This window comes from Punica granatum, chromosome 3 (assembly GCF_007655135.1).
Source record: "Punica granatum isolate Tunisia-2019 chromosome 3, ASM765513v2, whole genome shotgun sequence".
Taxonomy (NCBI): Eukaryota; Viridiplantae; Streptophyta; class Magnoliopsida; order Myrtales; family Lythraceae; genus Punica; species Punica granatum.
This window is the reverse complement of record NC_045129.1, coordinates 4,858,575-4,881,185: the sequence shown is the minus strand read 5'-3', so window position 1 is coordinate 4,881,185 and position 22,611 is coordinate 4,858,575. Positions and strand designations below refer to the sequence as shown.

At 40.3% G+C, this 22,611-nt stretch overlaps 4 protein-coding genes across 4 annotated transcripts in view; 2 read left to right on the top strand and 2 right to left on the bottom strand.

Moving 5' to 3' along the window:
• The window catches only part of LOC116201683 (probable disease resistance protein At1g61300), a 280,377-nt gene that overhangs the window by 29,827 nt on the left and 227,939 nt on the right, over positions 1–22,611 (bottom strand). The window lies entirely within an intron of this gene.
• On the top strand, positions 6,052–11,928 carry LOC116201705 (polyadenylate-binding protein-interacting protein 4-like). The gene is made up of 14 exons (XM_031533082.1): positions 6,052–6,445; positions 6,523–6,675; positions 6,993–7,129; positions 7,358–7,545; positions 8,152–8,329; positions 8,413–8,655; positions 9,016–9,143; positions 9,451–9,520; positions 9,606–9,639; positions 9,879–10,225; positions 10,344–10,490; positions 10,636–10,734; positions 10,831–10,893; positions 11,562–11,928. The coding sequence occupies exons 1-14, from the start codon at positions 6,283–6,285 to the stop codon at positions 11,589–11,591; spliced, it is 1,980 nt and encodes a 659-aa protein (XP_031388942.1). The 5' UTR covers positions 6,052–6,282; the 3' UTR covers positions 11,592–11,928.
• On the top strand, positions 15,759–19,275 carry LOC116201729 (PHD finger protein ALFIN-LIKE 4-like). The gene is made up of 5 exons (XM_031533118.1): positions 15,759–15,940; positions 16,947–16,979; positions 17,428–17,656; positions 18,079–18,208; positions 18,778–19,275. The coding sequence occupies exons 1-5, from the start codon at positions 15,838–15,840 to the stop codon at positions 19,045–19,047; spliced, it is 765 nt and encodes a 254-aa protein (XP_031388978.1). The 5' UTR covers positions 15,759–15,837; the 3' UTR covers positions 19,048–19,275.
• On the bottom strand, positions 20,469–22,379 carry LOC116201722 (solute carrier family 25 member 44-like). The gene has a single exon (XM_031533109.1). The coding sequence runs from the start codon at positions 21,762–21,764 to the stop codon at positions 20,694–20,696; it is 1,071 nt and encodes a 356-aa protein (XP_031388969.1). The 5' UTR covers positions 21,765–22,379; the 3' UTR covers positions 20,469–20,693.

Below are 22,611 nucleotides of genomic sequence, written 5' to 3'. Positions count from 1 at the left end.
AGTGGACTGGTCATGAATCTCAGGAGCAGGAACATACAACTCAAGAGATAGGGTGGCAGGACCACTAGGCTCATGAAGTGGTATAGAAATAGACAAGGGAATGAGAATATAAGTAGAAGTGTTACTTGAAGAGGAGGGAATAGACGTACCAGTAGCAAATGCGGGGCCATAAGAGAACCGACTAGCATCCACCGAGATAGGCCCACCTGTCCTAAAAGGAAAGGAACGCTCATTGAATACAACTTGGGTGGATAGGAAGATGCGACCAGTGATAAGATTCAGACATCGATACCCCTGATAATGATAATGAGCTTGAGGACGGTCGATGTACCTGTCTGTCGGGTGGAAACAGTAGAGTCCGTCTCTAACTAGGCCACGCATAAGCTCTTAATCCTTCACAATGAAATAATCTGGGTGAAGCTCAAAGAAGCAAATATTGTCTATAGCGAATTTAGATATAGAAATAAGATTTTTAGAAATATGTGGTGCACAAAGAATATGATTTAAGTGTAAAGGACGCTGAGAGAGTTTAAAGGTGGAGGAAACAGAAGCAAGGACTGAAATTGATTTACCATCACCCACGAAGATGTGATCTAAGTGTGAGGTGTCATCATGAAAATTGAGGTTTGTGACATGGTGTGTCGCCCTTGAGTCCATGTACCAATCTGAATCATGAATTCCCGGAGAAGCACCATGGGCTAGATGAGCTTGTGCCCCAGAATACTGACAAAATGGAGCGGTGTGGCCTGGACGATCGCAAATCTGGCAAATAATCATCGAATTGGGCCAGAAAGCTGAGTTGCCAAGGGGAGCTGGGCCTCTCGCAATATGATGGGCTGGATTGGGCCGGCCAGAAACGAATGGCCCAAAATTGCCCCCAGGCCCAAAGGAACCTGGGCTCAGCTGCGGGTCTCGGATTGAACCCGAGTTGTACTGACCTGAGTTGTTCTGACTCAAATTCTGCTGCCCGACTTGTCCATATCTCCTATGCCCGAGACCTTCTCCCCCATATTGAAAATTAGGGTTTCCTCCATAGCTTCGATCGACGAAATCTCCCGAGCCTCCTTTGCCGTCGGGATGCTTCTTGCCGCCGTAACTCTTTTCGGAGTTCTTCTTGCCACCGTTGCCTCCCTTCCGTTCGTCTGTGTAGAGGACTTCCGTGGGTCTTGCGCCGAGCAAGCCTGACAGCGGAGCTCTCGTAGATGAGGTGTTCATCTGAGTTCCCTGAGCGTAAAGGCGACGCTCTTCGTGACCAACAAGGAGAGATTGAAGCTCCTCGGTAGTAAGAGTAAGCATCCGTTCTGACTGTGCCAGAACGATCGGCTCCCAATCGGGATCGAGACCCGTGTATATACGTCGATTAATGTCTGCCAATGTTTTTGGCTCTTCGATTTGGGCATATCGATGGGCATGTTCTTTCATCGTTCCGATGATTGCCTTTCTTCAAGTCACGCCACTGCTGGTCGAGGAGGTCTTCCTAGGCGACAGTCTGAGTAAAGAATGAGGTTGCAAGGGAGGTCCATGCCTCCTGTGATGTCTTGGCAATATGGATGGTCACTCTGATTTCCTCTGTTACTACCAGCATTACATAGGTGAGTGCAAAGTTGTCTCTGGAATCCCACCTGAGATAGTCGGGGTTAGGTGCTACAACGCCATCAGCTCCTGTGATGGTTTTGCTTGGTGCAATAGCTCGACCTTCAACATGGTCTAGCAATCCATAGGTAGCAAGTAGAGGCATCATAATACCTTTCCAGTAGAGATAGTTTCTGCCATTCAGTTTGACAGGGATAGTCGGAATACTGGAGGGTGTTTGGATAACAATAGATGAGGATGAAGAATAAATGAGTGAGGAATTAGTGTCAGCCATAGAGGAAAAGGAAATAAGAACGGGAAAGGCTGTGAGAAGGGTCACGGATTAGGACCAAGAAAGGCTATGGAGCAATACGGGTGTTATCCTGATTTGAGGCTCTGATACCAAAAAGAGTAAAGAAGAGTTGGTTGAATCCTCACTTACTTGGTGAGGTGGAATAAATAGTGGTATACAAAGATCTAAGTAGAGACGCTAGTTTTAAGTATGGAAACTATATATACGCGACTAAAATACATGATTTGTACATGGCAAGCATTAATGATAATGATTCATGCTAAGCTGGAGAGTTGTGTGATGTGGTTCAATACTCTATTGTCATATATATGCAGCGGCACTATCGTTTGCTTGAAATGTACTACTTAATGATTCGGCATTTCTGCTTGTGCTCAGTATAGAGAACAAAGCATCAGATGAGCAATTAATTGTCACATAGGACCCTTAAAATCACCACATCAAATTGTCGGAATTAGCTACAGGAGAATTGCAGAAAAGATGCATGATGGATGGGTTAGGAAAGGACTTCAATTACCTTAATTGGCTATTTGATGATGATGCAATGCTATTCATTGTTACACTTGGATGAATCTACCTCTCTACAAAAAAAATAGCAGTGTGTTATTGATCAATCATATGGTTTAAAAAGTCCTGAAATAATCACTCCCGTAATGCACAGGTTACTGTGCATCGACTCCCCTGATGAATTAGGATGTCGATTTCACTCCCCCGATAAATTAACTTCCTTTTGACGATCGACCCTTAAGTTAATAATAGGTGCTGTACTTGGTATTTTCGTGTTCAGATATTGTTTATGAATGAAAAGTCGAATGGGGGCATAGTACACCATCTTTCTTAGCACCATGAGAAATTGTATTATGACAGAAGGATTGTACGGGACACCCTATTCTGTTGGTTTCATTTAGTGATGCTCAAAGTCTTATGAATTATCTCATATTGTTTCTTTGGCTAGCTGGTTTTCTTATGCCTAGTTTTCGTTCCAAGGGTGCTAGTTTCTCAGCTGATAACTAAGATTACATATGTGCACGAGTGTACTGGTTCCAAGTAAGAGAGTAGATCTGCTAATAGATTAAGGTTTACTGAGAACGTGAATACAGTCGAGGCAGGTTTATTCTGATACTTCAAGTGTATACTGTGCGTCCATTTGAAGCAGCACCAGTTGCCTTCAACTTTGCCTGGACGATAGCTATCTTCTGCATATTCCTTATGTGGTGTAGCATGATCTCATTTCGAGCAACTGTTGATCCAAAAGTAAATTGATGATCTTCAATGTTGTGTAGGTTGAAGAAATGACCTTTGGGAGAGTCTGATGATTAAGGAATATGAAATACTGGCAGATGCCCATGTATGGTCAAGGTGGGCAGATTAATTGTCTAAACTACACAGAAAAACTCAACTTTGAGGTGAATACTGAGGACAATTCCGAGATTAACACATAGATATTGTTGTTTCGTGAGTATATGCTGGTGGAATTCCAGTTCCGCCAAGCAGGGAAGATCTATCTATTCCTGCTTATTTTGAAAGAATTCCCCGCTGAATCTTCAGATGCATAACAGCACACCAACATCAAATCGTTATCCCTCGTCCTTGTTCATTCATGGTATCACCAACCCAAAGTAATGATCAAGCCATACAGAAGGAACTGGTTAAAAAGAAAATGAACTCACAATTTCAGCAACAACAGGAAGAGTCACTCTAAGACCTTGCAGAGATAGGACGAACACCGATGGGAAGATTTCCAGTAGGCTAGAAGATCATTGAAAATCGGCAAAAGAGAAAATATTTTGAGCAGATGAGCTGAGTGAATTTGGCAGTTTGAGAGAAAAGTTTTTAGTAAACTTCTGGACCATTTCTTTTGATCGGCTTCCACATGATCCCTACTGGGATAATTTCGCTTGCATTTATTGTACCAGGTAGTGATGCTGCAACGCTGCAAACAGAAAACCATAGTTACATTTCAGCAGAACGAGCAACATATCATTTGTATATCACAATATTTTTTAATCAAACCTAGTATCCAAAAGCCCAATTAGGCCCCGACTAATCCAATCGAGTCGGTTCAGCCCACTAAAGGGTAATGGCGCGTTTGGTTTCAGAGTTAAAGTAACTTTGATTTTGATTGTGGAAAATGACAAATGATTATATAGTGTACTGAGTTAAAGTTAACAGTTAAATTTTTTACTTCGGAAACGTGTATTTTTGTTGTGTAGTGTGTTGAGTTAAAATTAAAGTTAAAAATTTTGTGATTTTAACTGCGAAATCAAACGGAGCATTAGCTCTCACAGTATAAATTTTTTCCATTTACAATACTTACGGAGAACAATCGCTGAACTGCTTGAACCAACGCATATTAGTTGGTAACACATAAATTAGATATTGGTGTTAAGAGAACAACGAACTCACATTTCAACAGACCCAGAGCAAGTTAGCAGCTTGTCTACTCCAACATCTTGCAAACATGGGACGATCACAAGTCGGAAGATAAGAAGCTAGCATATCACCGAGCTTCAGCAAAAGATGATATACTGAGTGGGTGAGTGAAATCGACATCCTAATTAACAAGTGGAGATTTAAAATGTTTACATTGATAAATAATTTAGTTCGACGTAAACTGTTTTTGTTAGTCCAACAGTATGACTAAGATCCGTTTACTAGAAAAAAGAAAAAAGAAGAAGAAAGGTTTAGGTTATTGTAAATTATTCATGTGATAAAATTAGCAAATAGCATTCAGCTATATAATAACATTAAGACCGTATAGAACTCATCTGGGATTAGCCAAAGAAAACTTTCTATTTAAAGCAATCTCTGTATCCAAAATTTGTCTGGAAATTCTTTTCTTAAAATGAAAATCATGGAGTAACGGCATCGCAGTCTATGCTATCCCTCAAACTCTAGCCATGAGAATGATGAAATTAAACTGATATTGTCTCCAGCTTCTAGATCTTCTGTTAATACTCAAATCAAAGGAGCTCGGTCATAAACTACTTACAGTTCCGAGAAATGGGACGATCCCAGGCGGAGAAGGAAACCCCGAGTCCCAGAAGATCGTGATTGCAAGTGTCAAATGAATAGAATGTAATGAGAAATTTCCTGCGATTCAGATGATGGAAGTGGGGAAAAATCTGAATTATGTGAACAAGCACCTGGTCAATGCATGGTCACTGCAAAGGCAACTCGTGAGAAATGACTACGACATTGCCAGAGTCCTCTGCCTCGCTGCACCGAAAAAAAAGAGTCCTCTGCCTCACCTAATTTTGTTCAGCTTATTTGGAATTTCTTTTAATGGCAAAAAAAAAATCATATCGACGCAGGTATCATCCATTTATAGTTGCATTTCTCCTCTATGACTAGGCCGGGTTGTGAGGCGACTGCATGGTCGGGAGATGTGACTTGGACTAGCTCAATCCGGCTCAACCTTCTTTCTCCTGTCCTGCATTTGGGGCAAAAAGGGTCATAATTTCCCACTAGCAACTTCTTTAGCTTCAGAGCAAACAGTTGTGGTTCGATTAGAACCAAATTGCTGTCATGATGGTGTATCATATTTTTCGAAATCTAAGCGGGAACCAACCTGGTCCAGGCTCTGATCTGTGGATCATTTTTCCGTAATGAACCCAACGGGGGCCTTCAGAGTCAGCTAAGTTTCTAAAGAGCCCACTGAATCCAAACCATTCCTTAATCAGAAACAGAGTGAAGAATTTCAATTTAACAAATATTTGGCATTTGAATTGATATCCGATGGTTATCGGAGTTTTTGTCAGTCTAGCATTTAAATTTATGCATTTTCAGTCTAATTCGTGTCCGAGAGACTTATTCGTGTCTTTGCGCAGCGTCTTTGGATGCATCAGGATGTGCTGCGGCCTTGATCCAGCTATGAGGGACCATTTCATGGACCTAGGCGAGCCGTCACATGGCCAAACCAAGGCCGACGGAGCCCAATAATATACTGATGCGGTTCCTCTAATATGCTGTATTTCGAAAATCAGGCCTCAACTTTGATTTAATTACATATTCGTCTCTCATCTTCATACGATTATCGATTCCCCCGATGAATTAACTTATTTTCGATAATTGCCCCTTAAATTATATCAATTACACTTAGGTCCTTAATCTTTTTTCGGTCTTCGATCATACATTGATTATTCCATGTATCTGTTACGAGGCAAATACACATTATTTATGAGACTACCAATTTTGAAACCGAAAAAAGAGAAATTTCTCAAACTGCTCCATCGTCTTCCTCCTTCCTACCTTCTCCCCTTGAAACCCTAGAAGCTCCCTCACCATACTGCCCCGCCATATCCCTTTTGCTCATCTTCCTTCACTGTTTGCCGTACTTCAGTGCCGCAATCGAAGCTCTCTCCTCTCCGACGTCGATCGGGTCGAGGTTTCCCCCTCCGATGAATCTCCAGCAAGCCTCGCAGCCTAGGCCCTCTGCAAACGGCTATGGCCGCAGAAGGCAGGAGCGCGAGGGTGGCGGAGGTGGAGGTGGTGGAGGAGCTAGGGCTGATCAATACAGATCGCAATCGGGCAAATCGAGCTCCAACAAGTCCGCACACACAGGTGAAATTGAGAGTTCTTTGGAGTTACCGTTCCGGACGCAACGTTGTGTTCGGTTCATGATCGGTTCTTCGCTGCAGGTGGACTCGCTGCCGGCAAGATTGGAGGCCCGTCGGGCGACCGTTTGTTGTACTTGGCGACGTGTCTGATAGGGCACCCGGTGGAAGTCCAGGTGAAGAATGGTTCCCTGTACACTGGAATTTTCCATGCCACAAACGCGGACAAGGACTTTGGTATGCTGAACTGAGCTTGTTTCACTTCGTTTCATGCCCGAAATTTCGTCCCTTTTCTGCTCTGAATTCGATTTGGAAAAGAGAAAATTCACTTTTTAGAGTAACGGAAGCATATCTCGTGCACTGTAGTTTGTTTACTTGCAATATGCTGTTACGATTAAGACCTGAAGCATCATCTGGATCGAATGCAGGCTCTCCGATGCTAAAATGATAACTTGTTTGGGATTCTTAAGGAATTTTTATCACTCTACGTCTCCACTTGGTGCTGCAATTATTAATAGTTATAATCAAATGTCCATTTTATTGGTTGTTTCCAGGTATCATCTTGAAGATGGCTCACATGACAAGAGATGGCTCGGCTAAAGGCCAGAAAGCAGATGGAGAGTCCCTTAGCAAGGCTCCCTTGAAAACGCTCATAATTCCTGCTAAAGAGCTTGTTCAAGTTATAGCGAAGGTTCTTGCAGTTTACTCTATGTGCAGTCATCCTCTAATTTTTATGCATGAATTAATGCTCGGTGTGGATAATTTTTTGGGGGTTTCTCACAGCAGCTTGCTGCTCATGGATGATTCTCGATAGCCCTTCTGATTATACAGTTACAGTTATACTTTTGTCTAGTCGCAGCTACATTTGTGTTATGTTTGTGAATAATGACCTCAAAGAAGTATCAATTAACATTGCCAGGATGTGCCAGTGACAAGTGATGGATTGAATGAATTTCAACATGAGAAGCAGCAGGAGCTAATGCTGGACTCCTACATATCTCAATCTCGTCATGTAGATGTTGAGAGAGTGCTGGAGCCTTGGGTCCCTGATGAAGATGACCCGCGATGTCCTGAATTGGAAAATATATTTGATGCCCATTGGAATAGGTTGCTACCATCTCTTTATTGTCTCTACAGATTGCAAGACTATGTTTTGCTTTTGAAGATCTCCATTTTTATTCCCAATTACTTGCTTTAGATAATGGGCTTAGATTGTTTTGTTCCCTTTTTTGGCATCAAAGGTGCATCTCAATATCTTCAACTGCACTCTATTATTTCGTTAATGCTCGAAGTCAACAACCTTGAGCCCATTTCTCTCAAGGGAAGCTGAAAACTCGCACTCCTGTGTTGCATGCTTTCCCTGGTCTATATTTTCATTTAAAACTCTGGATTGCTATTTTTCGTTTCTGTTGACATGGTAATGATCTGTTTATCATCAACTGAACAGACTTTGTTCTTGGAAGAATATAAAGTCAATTTTCAATATTGGCATGTGAAAAGAGATGCTGCTTTTGAAAGGGCTTTTCAAGGATCAGTCTAATCATAATGCAATTTAGTTCCACTATTCGAATCTCTTTTGAAACATGTGTTGAATTTTAAAAAATGATAAATATTTGGACTAATTGTTCTGTAGCTCAATTCCATGAGTCTGCAAGGTCACCGACATATATTTTCTTAAAAATATTGTTCGACTGATCTGTCAATAATACATAGGAACTGGGATCAATTTGAGACAAATAAGATGTTGTTTGGAGTAAAAAGCACTTTCAATGAGGAACTCTACACAACAAAACTTGAGAAGGGTCCGCGAATGAAAGACTTGGAGAAGGAAGCATCACGGATAGCAAGAGAAATTGAGGGTGAAGTAACTCAAGATCTTCATTTGGCAGAGGTTTACTTCTTCTTTTTTTCTGGATCTCTTATTTGATAACATTGTCGGAGAGAGTATAGGTTACTGATGATTTTATACAACAGGAAAGGGGTCTTCACCTTCATGAGGATTTCGACATTGATGAAGAGACTAGATTTTCTTCAGTCCATAGGGGCAGGGTGGCAGATGATAGTGGATATGAAGAAGATGAAGACATACTGTTTAACTCGCGTAACACGGACACTTTTGGTGATTCTGTTGCTCCCGTCACTAGTGAGGTCTTTGGTGGTTTAACGACTGGGAAAAGCAGTCAAAGAATTCCTCCATCATCAAGCTCCTTAAATGTGGTTCGTGTGTCTAACCATTTTTATATTTCGAAGAGACATACTGATTGCTTTTCGAGAACAGAATGGGTTTTATATTGTGAAAGATCACCAAGGGGGTTTTGCTGTTATACATGTACCAAAAAATTTGTTTGCTTGAGTTTTGGCAACTCAAGCACATTTGGGAAAAGTTTTACACCAAGAATCAGTAGGAGGATTTGAAGCCTAGAAAAAAGTTCTTGTATCATCTGAACTTGGCTTCTAAAGTTAATAACCTTGATAAAAGCTCTTTGGTTCTCTTCTCTTCCTTGGGTACTGCACAATTTTGCTTCATAATGGTGTTGTCACTGAATTTTTTTCCTTTTTCTTTGAATGTATTTGCAGGAGGATCGACAAACTTCTGGATCTGCTTCTGATACAGATTTCTGTACTTCTGGTGCCTTAGATGCTACTAGACAGCAATCTTCTGGAGTCTCTTGTGGAACTTTTGCTTCTGCAATTAGTGAAAGCAGGTCCAGAATAGTTTCCCAGTAGCTTGTTCTCACATCTGTTTATTTCCTATTTCTATTTGTTAATTTAATTTTTTATATGTATATTTGTAATTATATATATTTACATGAAACTCAATTCTCAATTTTTTAAATAAGTTCGAGTGCGTGCGGGTGTGCGTGCGTGCGTGCGTGCGTGTGTGTGTGTGTGATTTAAACATACAATTACTTAGTCGAGTTGCAATCTTTTTGAGAACGCTAAAATTTATGAGTTCTGACCTCTTTGACAGTAATAATAATAATAATAATAATCAGTATTTCTTTATCGCAGAGTGCAGGAGAGTTCATCCAGTGATCTTGCAGGAGATACCGAGTCAAAAGTGCAGACAGCAAGGCAGCAAGTAAGATTGTTCTGCAAATTTCAGCATTTGTTATGAGAACATGCAGGTATTCCTTATAACTTTTTATAATGTCTTGTGAATGCAGCTTGACGAGGATGCTCGAACCTTGCAATCTGAAGGTATGAAACTCTAGCTGTGGCTGATCGCAAAATTATGAAGCTGCACTTGGTTACTTGTTTTCGGAGTAGATGAAGAATGTAAACTGAATTGACCGATATGTGTGCTTTGTAACTTTTTCATACCAGATGAAATAGGAAACTGCAACTGATATTGTTTTTCGATTGGATGGTCAATGCATCAGTACTCTGTAGTTAATTCTCTCTTTGGAAATTAAAAATCTCCTGTTTGGTTATATCAGGAAAAAAAGCAGATGCAGATTCTCGGTCATCTATGCATGGGAAGAAAGATGCTTCCGATAATGGGGTCTCATTGCCTGATGCTGTTGCCCGCCCTCCTCCAGAGGTCTCCATAAAGGATCAAGAAGAGAGAAAACCTACTAGTGAATTGGTGGAGGGGGTGACCTATGGAAGAAAAACACACGCGGAGTCACCTTCTGTTGAATCCAATCAACAGCCTGGTAGTTCCAGGTCTTCCATTTCCGATCATGTGGGTGCTACTTCAGCTTCGACTCGTGCTGGTCTAACACCCAGCTCCTCAATGGGCTCTTTATCTTCTGAGAAGTCAACACTGAATCCTAATGCAAAGGTGTGATTGGGTTCACTTCCTTTTCTTTTTCTTCACAAATTTGGTCGGCGCAAGCTATTTTGTTCTTTTTGCTTGGGCTTCTTGTTGATCTTTTAGCTAATCATGTTAATATGAACAGGAATTTAAACTTAATCCAAATGCAAAAAGCTTCATTCCTTCGCAAACACCTCTCAGGCCTCCATCCCCGGTTTCAGATGCCTCATTTTATGTCCCGTCAAATGTGGCTGCTGTCTCACATATGCATGGCATGCCAGTGGGTGTCGGGGTAAGGACCTAAATGGTCTTGCTTCCTATCACTTCAAGTTACTTCTTTCCCTCTTTCGTTTATATCTAAAATATGGTTTTTGTGGTGGTGATTGTTATGTTTCATGGTGGGTCTCTGATGGAACGAAGTTCTAATTTATTTGCAGATTGGACCTTCATTTGTGGGTCATCAGCCTGTAATGTTCAATCCTCAGTTTGCTCCAATGCATTCAGCTCAGGGATATATTCATCCCAATGCACCTCAGGTCAGCAATCCATTTTGCTGTTCTTACGGTATCATTTCAAGAAATTTGAAATAATAGTCTCAATATGGATCACTGTTTTGGTGGTGTTGACTGCAGTATGGACAGCAGGTGCTTTATGGTCATCCAAGACAAGTTCCTTATATGTCAAGCTATCCTCCTGTAAGAACACCTTCTACATATCTTCAATTTTCTTGCATATGTAGTCTTAGAAAGGAGCAAATAGTTAGATCTTAAAGGTAAATGGACCAATACATGCCTTTTCCATGTTGTTTACAAAGTACCACCATCCTTTCCTCCCGCTCCGGGACGAGCATACAGACTAGCTGATGAGTGAAACAGAATCAGTTTAGTTAGCATGCTTTTGACGATGTCTTTAATTAGTTTTTCCCATCATGGCCATTCTGCTCAGGAAAATTGTTGGACTTTGAGTAGTTAAAATTGCATTTTGATAGCGGTTAGTGCTCTGACTCGTGTTTTTAGCCAAGTCCCTAAAAATTTGTTTTTCTTCCCTTGTTTTCTATTGTCTACGATTAAAGAAGAATTTGTATTTTAGATATTATTCTCAACTATGTAATTTTCAAACATATTACAGGTATGCACTAAATATTCTATGGGTACAAAAATATTTATGAACCATTTTCAATTCATATTAGTTATAAAATATAGTTGAATGCATGAGTCGCTTCATAAGATCATAGGAGGATAATGCCCAAGAAAAGTACATTCTTATTCACGTATAAAATTGGCCTCTATACGGTGGCAAGCTCGTCAAATTGCTATTGTTTATTGATATTTCCTTCTCTTTTTTTTCCTTCTTTTGGTGCCAGGAAATGCAGTACAAAGGAAGGGACTTTTAGTGGGTTTTAGTTGATGACAGTATTCTTGGATCCTCTGCTCAGTAATTAATAAACCTATCAAACCTTACTGTCTGGGTTGGAACAAATTTTTTCGGACAAAAGCCCAGGGTGATCGTGAAGAGGATCCTGCCCCATCCGGTCTTGGGAGTTATCCTCTAGGGAAGGTTCGATTGGTGTTCGGGATTGATTGACTTTATGACCTTGTTGTACTCTCCTCCTAATGCCCATGACCCCTCGGACTTCCATTTTCTCTTAAGACAGCACACCCCTTGCTGGAACAATTTGTACTTTAACTCTGTATTTGATTGTGCGACTTAAAGCTTAGGTTTAGATGTATCATCTGTGCCCACTCTTTCTTCGCTTTCCGAGTTTTTTTTTGTTTTCCCTGTGTTTATACTCTCGAGATGTCGGAGACTGCAGATACCAGAATGAGCCAGAGGCCCATGACCCCTGAGATGCCCCGTGCATGAAGTCCCGGGGATTAGTCAAGTTTCCCGGTTCTCTTTGTATAGCTATGATCTTCCATCGAACCTGCTTAGTTCACCTCCACGACAATAGTACGACTTCTATGTAAGTCCCTTACCTTGCGTCTACACCTCACAAGACGTAGTTCGGAGACCATCCCTATACTGCAAGCTTCTATACCCAAGATCATTGAAATGAAAATGGATTTTTTGAGTCACACGGATGTATTGAGTTCACTGAGATATCGTTGTGTAGCTTGCATAGTTCATCTCCACGACATCGATACCGTAAGACTAACTCTCAAATCAAATCGAATTTGCAGTGCAAAATCTCATGTTCATGAGGTGATTCGCGAAATAAAGCATGTGTTGCATTCCAAAATATGCCTCTCGTGCTCACCGTCGAGTCTCGGCATCTAAATGCTGCGAGTAATGCTAGTGGATTGCGTAGGAGTCGTCTCAACCAGAAGCAACTCTCCGAGATAAATCAGAGAGACCAACAGGGGGCTGGGCTTCATCAGTCGAGAAACTACTGACAAACTATGGGGGAGGTATCTTCCCATGTTTCCTCATCGGAAGTGAAAAAAAAAATCACGCACTCTCTTCCGCTACTGTGACTGGTCATGCGCTCTATCGCCGAGCCGAATCGGGCGAATAAGTCGAGAAGCCTACACTACGAACTCTTTGGGGTTCGTATTGTTTTCTCCTCTTGTTGGATCACTTACATGAATTTATACGGTGGCCATTTGACCATCTCAATGGCTCGGCTCGGCTTTACCGATGAATAATTTCCGAAATGTGAGGCACCGTATTAATAGCTACTGAAAGGTCATTCGATAAAGCGTCAAATTAGTAAGCTATAAATTTAATGTCTCATACAGTAATGCATTCGAATATAAAACTCCAATAAGGAACCGAGAGTTTTGTCAGAAAGTAGACGTGAAAACATTGTTTGCATGATAGAAACTTTTTGGAAGCATAAATAAGAGTTTGTAATCTGCAAAATTCTTCGTGTAAAAAATATTTATTGGGAACAAGAAATGTGGGTCTCATGGGATGTGCAGTTTAGATTCCAAAAGGAAAGGATTTTTAGTATATAGAAATTGTAAAATTAAGAATAATAAAAATCAGACATTAAACTAACTGACAAAATTACTAACTATATCATTAGTTCATAATCGTCTCTTGCTAAGAACAGGAAACAGAAATGACATGGACAGACTCGAATACCCTCCCGGTGGCGAGAATGTATTGTATACAGTGAGTATACCGGGTGATATTGTGTCATTAAACACACAAAAATTTCTATTTTGTCAATAAAATATGTTTTGTGATAATTCTAGAAATCAAGAGGAATTGGTGAACACAATTGGCTAATAATACCGACACATAATATATCCGTTACATATAAGATTTTCTTCCCGAAGACAGGACTTCAAGTTCCAGGTCGGGAGTTCAGTGTTATTCAAGGGGTAATACGGCCAGTTTGGTTGCACCAGCTTTGGGGTATTCGGTCAAAAAAAGAGTTTACTATAGCAAGAGCGGATCCGAATCCTATCCACCCGACTATACCCCTCTCTCTAGTTATCCAAAGATGCTGCACATGTTAGGATTCTTCAAAAAATATATATATATTAGTCGAGCATTACTTTTTTTTTGACCCGCTATAAGAATTCACAATCAATTAAAACTAGCCATGAAGTACTTGTGTTACATGGGATAAAAGGTGATTTTTTTCCCCGCTAATCAATCATATATAAAATATGTGTTATAAATTGTTGAAAATAGTAATCTACAATCAATAGCAATATTATTATTATTATTATTATATATAAGATAATTGTTATTTAGTTTCACGAATAAGATTAACAACTTATAACACAAAATAAAAAGAAATCATATAAACCTTGATAACAAATATTTGTCAAAATTATGCATAAAAAATTTAAAAGGATAAATTCTAAGCATAGCATGATGAATTTTTGTCTTCAATATTGTCAAGTTTCATATGATGTTCTATCGTGTGTTATGTCAATTACTTACATAAATTGAAGAACCCAAAATTTCTACAAATTTTATGTGTAAGAAAAAGTAAAACTTAAAGAACATACCGTTGCACGCGTGCTTAAAATTGAAGAACTCCAATAGTAGCAAATATTTATTTGAGCCGAATCCGTCATGGTTTGTTGTAGTACCTCCGTTATTTATAATGCATCACACATAATATAATATAGACAATAAGTCACACCTATATCTATAAAAAGTGATCTAATTTTTTTGAAAAGCAAATATATATAACACATTAGACATATGAAAGTACGATTTAATTTAACTTTTGAATGATTTATTTTATCTAGATCTTCTCATAAATATTTATAATTTTAAAAAATTTAAATGACCAGTTCCATAAATCTAAATCTATGTCTTAAAGTTTTTTAAAAAAATTTGAAGCTTAAAAATTTGAAAAAAAAATGACTGGTCACAACCCTATATTTATATCTTCTTAAAAAATTAATAAATTGAAAAAAAGAATTTTAAAGAAAGCTAAAATAATTGAGAAAAATGAAGAATGATCCTACAAATTTATATCTATATATATTTAAAAAATTTAAAAACTTGTTTTCTAATAAAACTAAAAAATCGAAGAAAATTTCAATTAGAAATGAAGTATTATGAATCCATCCAGTCGGGCTCGCCATATTCATGCTTTTATATAGATAATAGTCGTGGAACTTGTATATTGCACGAGATAAAACATGATATATATATATATATATAATTGGATAATTAAAAAATTTCACAAAAATTTATGTTTGAAAAAATAAAAAAGCAATAAATTAGAGAACAAAAAAAGTATGCAAAAGTTTATGTGTGAGAAAAATGATAAAGTTGAAAAACTCACATTCAGAAGTCTAATTATATTGCGTAATAAAATAAATCCGTGTGCATGCGTGCAAAAAATTAAACAACTCTAGATGTAGCAATATTTTTTCAAGGTGGATTGGTCATGATTTATGTGCGGTACCTCTCCTATTTATAATGTATCATACAATATAATATAAATAACACATCATAACCATATCTATAAAAATAATATGATCCGATTTGTTTTTGAAAAAGTAAATATATCATATCTATAAAAATATGACCTATTTTGTTTCTTGAAAAACAAATAACATGTTTTGTTTTATTTAAATCTTCTCATAAAATATTTATAATTTAAAAAAATTAAAAAGAAAAAGAAATTATATGTTCTATAAATTTATATTTATAAATTTCAAAAAATTTAAAAATTATTTTTTCTTAAAAAACTTTAAAATCACATAAATTACCTTATCCGGTCTCCAAATCTATATTTATATCTTTTACGATGTTTAAAAATTAAATGATGTATATATAGATAATATATATGAGATCTCGGAGCTTGTTGTGAAGGAATAGATCGCTCAGAAAGCATTTTGAGTGGATGAGTTGGAGGGGAGGTCACGTCAATAGCAGTCGTCCAGGTCAAGTCGTCGCGGCAGCCCCCCTCACATATATATATATATATATATATATCTGGATCTGGACCCGTATCCGAACCCGAGTATGGATCCGCCCCTTCAATTATTTTTATTAACCAAATTTCATTTTTTAAATAATTTTGACTTCTTAATTTTTTTCAATCTCTGTGTGTGTGTGTGTGTGTGTGTGTAAATAATTGTTCTGCCTTCCTTCGTTTCGCAATTTCTGAAGAGCAGAGAGAGAGAGAGAGAGAGAGAGAGAGCTGAAGGAAGAAGAGAATGGAGGGAGGAGGAGGAGGACAGTACAACCCCCGCACGGTGGAGGAAGTCTTCAGGGATTTCAAGGGCCGGAGGGCCGGCCTCATCAAAGCCCTAACCACTGGTTCTCTCCCCCTCGCTGTCCTTCTCTCTCTCTTTTCTCATTCTGCCGGCGAAAAAGTCGATTGATTGAGTTGCTGCGTGCCTTCGTCTTCCTCTCGCTCCGTTTTGAGCCGAGCAGTGCGTCGAATTCGCATTGTGGGGCTCGCGACTGCTCGGTTCCAGGCCGAGATTGAGGAGCCGAGTGGAAATTCTCTTGAATTTCGCGCTTCTTAGTTTAGATATTGCAGTTCCAGCACCAACCGTTCCTGTCATGCTTGTCATCACTGTCAAAGTTGTTTCTTTGGTTTGTGGGAGGCTGAGGAGTTGTAGTCTTTGGGGGATTCAAGCTCCCAGTGTCGTCCATGGGTGGACCCAAGCTAAACTGCTCGCTCGGATTGTCTTCGTATTCAGGAGCTTTTGTCTTCCGTGGAAGTACTTGGTTTTGTAGATATAGTAGGTTTCGATGAGGATTTAGTGTTTAGATATGTGGCTAGCTTGTTTTCATGCTTCTAGAGATGATTTGCCTGCTGAAGTAGCTTCGACTGTATAATTCGTAACCCCATTCTATGGCGAGAAATTTACTTGTTTGCTTCTGTTGTGGCATACAGTTTCATATTACCAGTTTATGGGGTTTTGGAGTGACTCTTTGGAGGTGGTCAGAGTAAAGGATTTCAATGTGTTAATCGCTGTGGAATAACTGCGCTCTGGTTACTTTTGCGCTGTTGGAAGCATTGAAGTTCTGGGGTTGCTTTGGGTTTACTTTATTGGTTTTCTTCGATAGGAAGTCTGGAATTAAACTATGCAGCTCCATTTTTTTCATGTGAACTACCTGAAAGAAAAGAAAAAGTTGTGTGTCTTGCCTTTTCAAGTGGGTTATGCTGTTGTCAGTCTTAAAATTTGCATACCCCTTTCAGGGTTTTGGCTTTGAGTGGATACGAAATGCTTAAATTCGTGTCCAGCTTGATTTTACTGTTGGATGCTTTTCACTCTTAATTTATACATAACTTATTCCGCTCCTAATCTTGCAGATGTTGAAGAATTTTACCAGCAGTGTGATCCTGGTTAGTGTCCAATCGTTGCTCTATCTTTAACATGTCCACTTCACAATTAAAGCTACTGAAGGATTTCTTAATCATGGTGGAATTTGCTTATTCGTCTTTCATTACATCCATGGCATAATTCTCCCCTTAGACATCTCAATGCATGAGCTTTATTTATTTATTTATTTTTCTTTGTGTGAATATCTTATAGCTGACTTAAGACTTTCTATTGTCTTTCATTTGAACTCATTTGAAGTGTCCTTTTTTTCTTTGGTTCTTGGAGTATGCGTTCTTCTGAAGCCTCTTAAGGGCTTATTATGGCAGGATTCCCTCATCTTTTTGCCTCTTTGATTGTTGAAGCATCACTTTTTTGCTTGCCCCATTCCCTTGTCTCAGTTTTCAGTATTTTGAAACTTCCTTCCCAGATGCTCTTTCTTAAGTTGCCCTCATGAGTTTATATGTCTAACAGAAAAGGAGAACCTATGCTTGTATGGGTTTCCCAGTGAACAGTGGGAGGTAAACTTACCTGCTGAAGAAGTGCCTCCTGAGCTCCCAGAACCAGCTCTAGGCATCAACTTCGCAAGGGATGGCATGCAAGAAAAGGACTGGCTATCTCTAGTGGCTGTTCATAGTGATGCGTGGTTGCTTGCAGTTGCCTTCTACTTTGGCGCTAGATTTGGATTTGATAAAGCTGATAGGTATAATTCACTGTTCCCTTTTTTTATCCACTAAAGGTTTAACTTATAAACCTCTAATTTTGACTCCGGTCTCCTACTGCATGCAAAGCAGTTATAGTTTAACTGATCTTTGCCTACTTTCTTTTCAACTTATGGATCAAAGGAAATCGAGATTTCTTTTCATGTGGGAAGTTGATTTCCTTTATTCAATTGTGCAAGATTATTAGCTTCCAGTGTTAGTTTGGTTTCATGGCCGTCAGTTCCTCGATAAATTTTGTTTGGCTAACGGATTGTGTTCGTGGATTGTGCAATGGTCTATCAGAAAAATGGAATTGGAATGAACTTTTTCTCCCTTAGATTGTTTTTCTTTTTTCGGGACTTATGCTTTTTGGGTATATGTAGATTCTTTGTAATCTTGCTGTCCCTTATCTTTGTGGGTGCAGGAAGAGGCTTTTTAATATGGTAAATGAACTTCCCACTGTATTTGAAGTTGTAACTGGTGCTGCAAAGAAACAATCAAAGGAGAAGTCATCCAATCACAGCAGTAGTAAATCCAAGTCAGACTCCAAAGTGGTAATGGAACTTTTCTTCAGTCATTTTACTTAATCAGCAAAACAGAGAGTGTCACTCCATCATATGAATGGAATGTTCAACTTCTTAAATCACAAGGTTGTAGTAAATATGTTTAGGTTATTAGGATGGCAAAACCAATTCAGAAGATTATGGCAAACCTTTGGCATATTCCAAACTGAAAATGTATTTATGAATTAAGGAGTTGTGCGGCTGCTACAAAATGGGAGTTTGATGGAATATAAAATAAGGATATACAAACAGGAACCAATCCCAACAAAAAGGCATAGGTTGCTTCTTTAATTCTCTTTCCATGTTAGTAGTTCAGTCTCCATGAGTTGTCTAGGTTTCTCATCTCATATTACTCAGAGATTTCTTTTGCTTTTTGCTTAATAAGGTGACTTGTAGTCTTGATTGCTGGAACGGGCCTAGATTTTTGTCAACATGGCCTATTATTTTTCTTTTCCCTTCTTCTAATCCTTGCATACCTCACATTTTTCTCGTCGATTTTCAAAATCTGATTATTTGATAATCTTTAAATGAGTTTTCTTATTCTCCCTTTGAAAATACAGCGGGCACCTGAATCTCAGGCAAAGTATACAAAAACAACACCGCAGAAGGAAGAAGAAGAGGGTTTGGACGAGGAGGAAGACGAGGATGAACACGGGGAGACCTTGTGCGGGGCATGTGGCGAGAACTATGGGACAGACGAGTTCTGGATTTGCTGTGATATCTGCGAGAAGTGGTTCCACGGTAAGTGCGTGAAGATCACTCCTGCTCGAGCGGAGCACATTAAGCAGTACAAGTGCCCTTCGTGCAGCGGCAAGAGAGCACGCCCTTGATCCATCTGGTAAAGATCAATTTCTCTTCAGCTTAGTTAACTGCTCTGTCAATTAATTGTTTCCTTAGCTATCATTAGTTGCTGCTACTTGTGACTGGTTGCTCTGCCTTGGAGGTATCAGATTAGACAGTTCCTATTTATGTTGTACTTGGGTGCTTAATGTTGGATCTTGATGGAGATTTTCGAATGGATATGGATTCTGTGTCCTGATATTTTTTAAGTTGCTACATGTCTGGCTTCTCGCTAATTTCTCTCTTATTTTTTCTCTTTTCTATTTTGTTCTAAATTTTCCCAGTCATATGGCTTTTTTGCTAATGTTCACTCTGATGTTTCGACTAGTGACTCATCTCATAGTCTTAATATCCAACTAGTACTAGGTTGACTTGGAAAAACTGCCCGAGTCACCTGTATTAAGTTGACCCAGGAAAACTGGCCTAATGAGCCCAGAGGTTCTAGGTCCCGATGCATATGGGCCTCATGGTGAGGAAGAGTTGATGTCTGGTTACATAAGCCTCACTCGGTGCTGTTCCGAGCTGCTGCAGTTGTTTATCGGATTTACGTACGCATCTTCCAAGTCTAGGAAGCAGTTTACTATCACAACTTAGTTACATTCAATTGAAAGCTACTCCTGATCTCTCACGTGCTTCGGCGGGCTTTTCTAAAGATTCCAATGGCCCCAAATATATTTAAGACTCAGGCCGTACGGAGGCTTATCCTCCGAGCATGTCCACTTTGCATCTTATGATCTGAAATTCTGAACCATAACTTACTTTCAAATCGGGCAAAGTAGCCGACAGCACGATTCCAGACACGGGGTAAAAAAAAGATTCCCTTGACTCGGTTTACAGCACGTATCGAATGTTGTGATCTTGTTCGCTTAAAATGTAGGTGCGATTTAGGCAAATGGTGTCTTCTCAATGACGGCTATAACTGGTTTATGTATCCATAGCAAATCAAATACAATGCCCTCACATATTCCGACTCGAGATGTAACGTTCACGATCGGTTCACAGCGGGAGCTCCGCAGGCCGAGCAAGGAGTGTACGAACAAATTAAATCTTATCTCCTCTGGCTTAATATTTTATTAAGTGCCATTGGACATTTCATATTCATAATAAAAATCTAAGTGCAATTTATTAAACCCATTTTAGAAGATTCTTGCAACTACCACATCCAACCCATAAACCGATCGAGCCCCACCGGACATAATGAAAGCTTATCCACACCCCCATAGGCACAAGAAAACGTCAAAAAGACATCTCCTTTTTCCCTTAATCATGTTGGAATGAAAACATAATAGAATGAAATAGTTTTTTGAAAATGTCAAGTAGCAATCCCATTACATTCAGTTTCCACTTCATCGTACCGACAAACCGAACGATAATGAAACTGCCGATACCCCGTCAAGCAGCACAACAGAGGTAAGGTAACGGAGACGTTCGTCATATATTCATATAGAAAAGAGAGAAAATCTGCCATCGCTCACAAGAGGTTCCACTCCCAAAGGAAGGCAGGGCTAAACGAAAAAGCAGACGATTAGCTGAAGGAGAGATTAATTAACAGAATTTAGACACAGAATGAAAAAGCGAAAAGGTAAACTCTTTTTTTTTTTAATTTTACACTGTTTGATTCATCGTCGATCTTGCGTCAACCTAGACCATCCTGGTTCTTTGCGGATAGCCGTTTGAGGAACTCGTAGGTGGTGATCATAGTAGTTGCAGACATAGACATCGAAGCCCACCGCGGACCTAACCCTCTGTAACAAGCCGTCCACCCTCCTTCCTTGACTAGATTCCTCAGTGTCTGCCCGACTGTAGGACCCCGCCTCCCGTTTTCCTCCCCATCGAGAACTTGCAGCCTGGTCTTGATCGTATCGAGCGGCATTGTGATTAGAGCCGAGACTCCACCAGCCATTGCTGCACTCACTCCTTGCACTGCCACGACAGTCTTCGAGTCAGGCTTAATGGCATTTCCATTACTGCCATTTCCGATGCTATCATCATCCTTCTTGGTATAGTAGCATCCCATTCCATTCCAAATGAGTCTCTGCGTAACAGAGTAAGATGCCCACCACACGGCATTGGATGGGGCATACGTCAAGATCGATATCCCAAAACCTCTATAGAGTCCCCTGAGGCCGTCTGTGCTAAGAATCTTCCTAAATGCATCGATCCCATTGAGATATTTACATGCCGATGCATTAGAAAGGCCCGAGCTTGTAACACCCTTGACCGTGCTGCCATCACTGCCTTGAACCATAAGCCTCTGGCTCACAACATCAACTGGTGTCCAGACGAGTTGAGCTGCCATTGCTGCGCTCAACCCCGCGATGGCATTAGCAATCGCAGCGGCTGTTGGCTCGGGAAATCCTAGTCTAATCGTGGCAGTCCCCACATTACTCTTAGTCACCTCGAGGGCTCCCATGTAAAGCGCACGAGCCGGGATCGTGCCCATCAGCGACGTCCCGAATCCTCTGTACAGAGCCCTAAAGCCTTCATGCCTAACTATCATAAGCGCGGTCTTGATGCAAGAGACCTGGGACTGGGCTACTTGCTGCCGAGTCTTCAGCAACACGACAGGGTAAAGTGTCGCCGAGACGCCCGAGAAAAGTGCGGCTCCGAGGAAGAAGAACTTGGACTTGTCGAGCATTTGCCAGTCGATATCGGCCGGTATGTGTATCTCTTGCTTGGGCTCTTCCTCAGCCGCACTCAAATTCATCTTATCCACTTTCAACTACCGAAAATGAACTCCCAAAACTCAAAGCCAAACCCGACCCCGACCTGTTGCTCTGCCTCGCAATCAGCTCATAGCCCTAACTGTACAATCCCGAACTCAAGTTACTCAACTCTATCCCCCCAACAAAAAGCCAAACCCTAGAGAAGCTTTACAGCGACGGAACCATCACGTATGATACAGATTAGGCCGAAATCGATAAGGGCCGTTGTTTCTAAGTCGAGCAAGCCAAGCTTTTTTTCCGCTTGTGGAACCTGGTTTTGGATCGGACGCGCATCAAAGTGAAGGGATCAAACATTTCTCAGTTCATCTAGCGGGCACACAATCGGCACATTTTAGCGGAGGATCGATCATCCTCAGCTCCGAGAAGTTGGGATCTCGCCGGGGAAGATTCGGGGCCTAATTCAAGGTAACACACTCTAAAGCACTCGCCTATATGCACATGTCATGCATCGATATATACATACACCCATGTAAGAAACTCAGCTTCTAGAGAGAGAAAGAACAGCCATGGAAGGAAAGATTCTGAGCAGAGGAAGAGAGAGAGAGAGAGAGAGAGAGTGGCTCGGCACGATGGAGAGGAGGAGGAAGAAGGACGAGAAAAAAGATGAAGAAGAAGGGGTGACCGGAAACGGTGGTTGCCCTAGTAAATGGATAGAGAGAGGGAGATGAGGGAAACTGACACGTGGCGGTTTCCGGTTAGCGGGTGATCCAGTTCGGTTATTTGCCGGGCTCATGGGAGTGTCCCGACCAGTGAGTGACGTGTCATCCCTATCCATCAGGAGGCTGCGGGCGCAACGTTCCAGTGCGGGCGGGTGCACTGTAGACAGCT

Bases quoted from the DNA above. Each gene is read 5' to 3' on its own strand.
- LOC116201705 (XM_031533082.1), top strand. From the start codon at position 6,283: ATGAATCTCCAGCAAGCCTCGCAGCCTAGGCCCTCTGCAAACGGCTAT. The intron at 8,330-8,412 runs GTTTACTTCTTC...TTTATACAACAG, and splicing joins AAGATCTTCATTTGGCAGAG to GAAAGGGGTCTTCACCTTCA. The intron at 10,735-10,830 runs GTCAGCAATCCA...TGTTGACTGCAG, and splicing joins TTCATCCCAATGCACCTCAG to TATGGACAGCAGGTGCTTTA.
- LOC116201729 (XM_031533118.1), top strand. From the start codon at position 15,838: ATGGAGGGAGGAGGAGGAGGACAGTACAACCCCCGCACGGTGGAGGAA. The intron at 17,657-18,078 runs GTATAATTCACT...TTGTGGGTGCAG, and splicing joins GGATTTGATAAAGCTGATAG to GAAGAGGCTTTTTAATATGG. The intron at 18,209-18,777 runs GTAATGGAACTT...TTGAAAATACAG, and splicing joins CCAAGTCAGACTCCAAAGTG to CGGGCACCTGAATCTCAGGC.
- LOC116201722 (XM_031533109.1), bottom strand. From the start codon at position 21,764: ATGAATTTGAGTGCGGCTGAGGAAGAGCCCAAGCAAGAGATACACATA.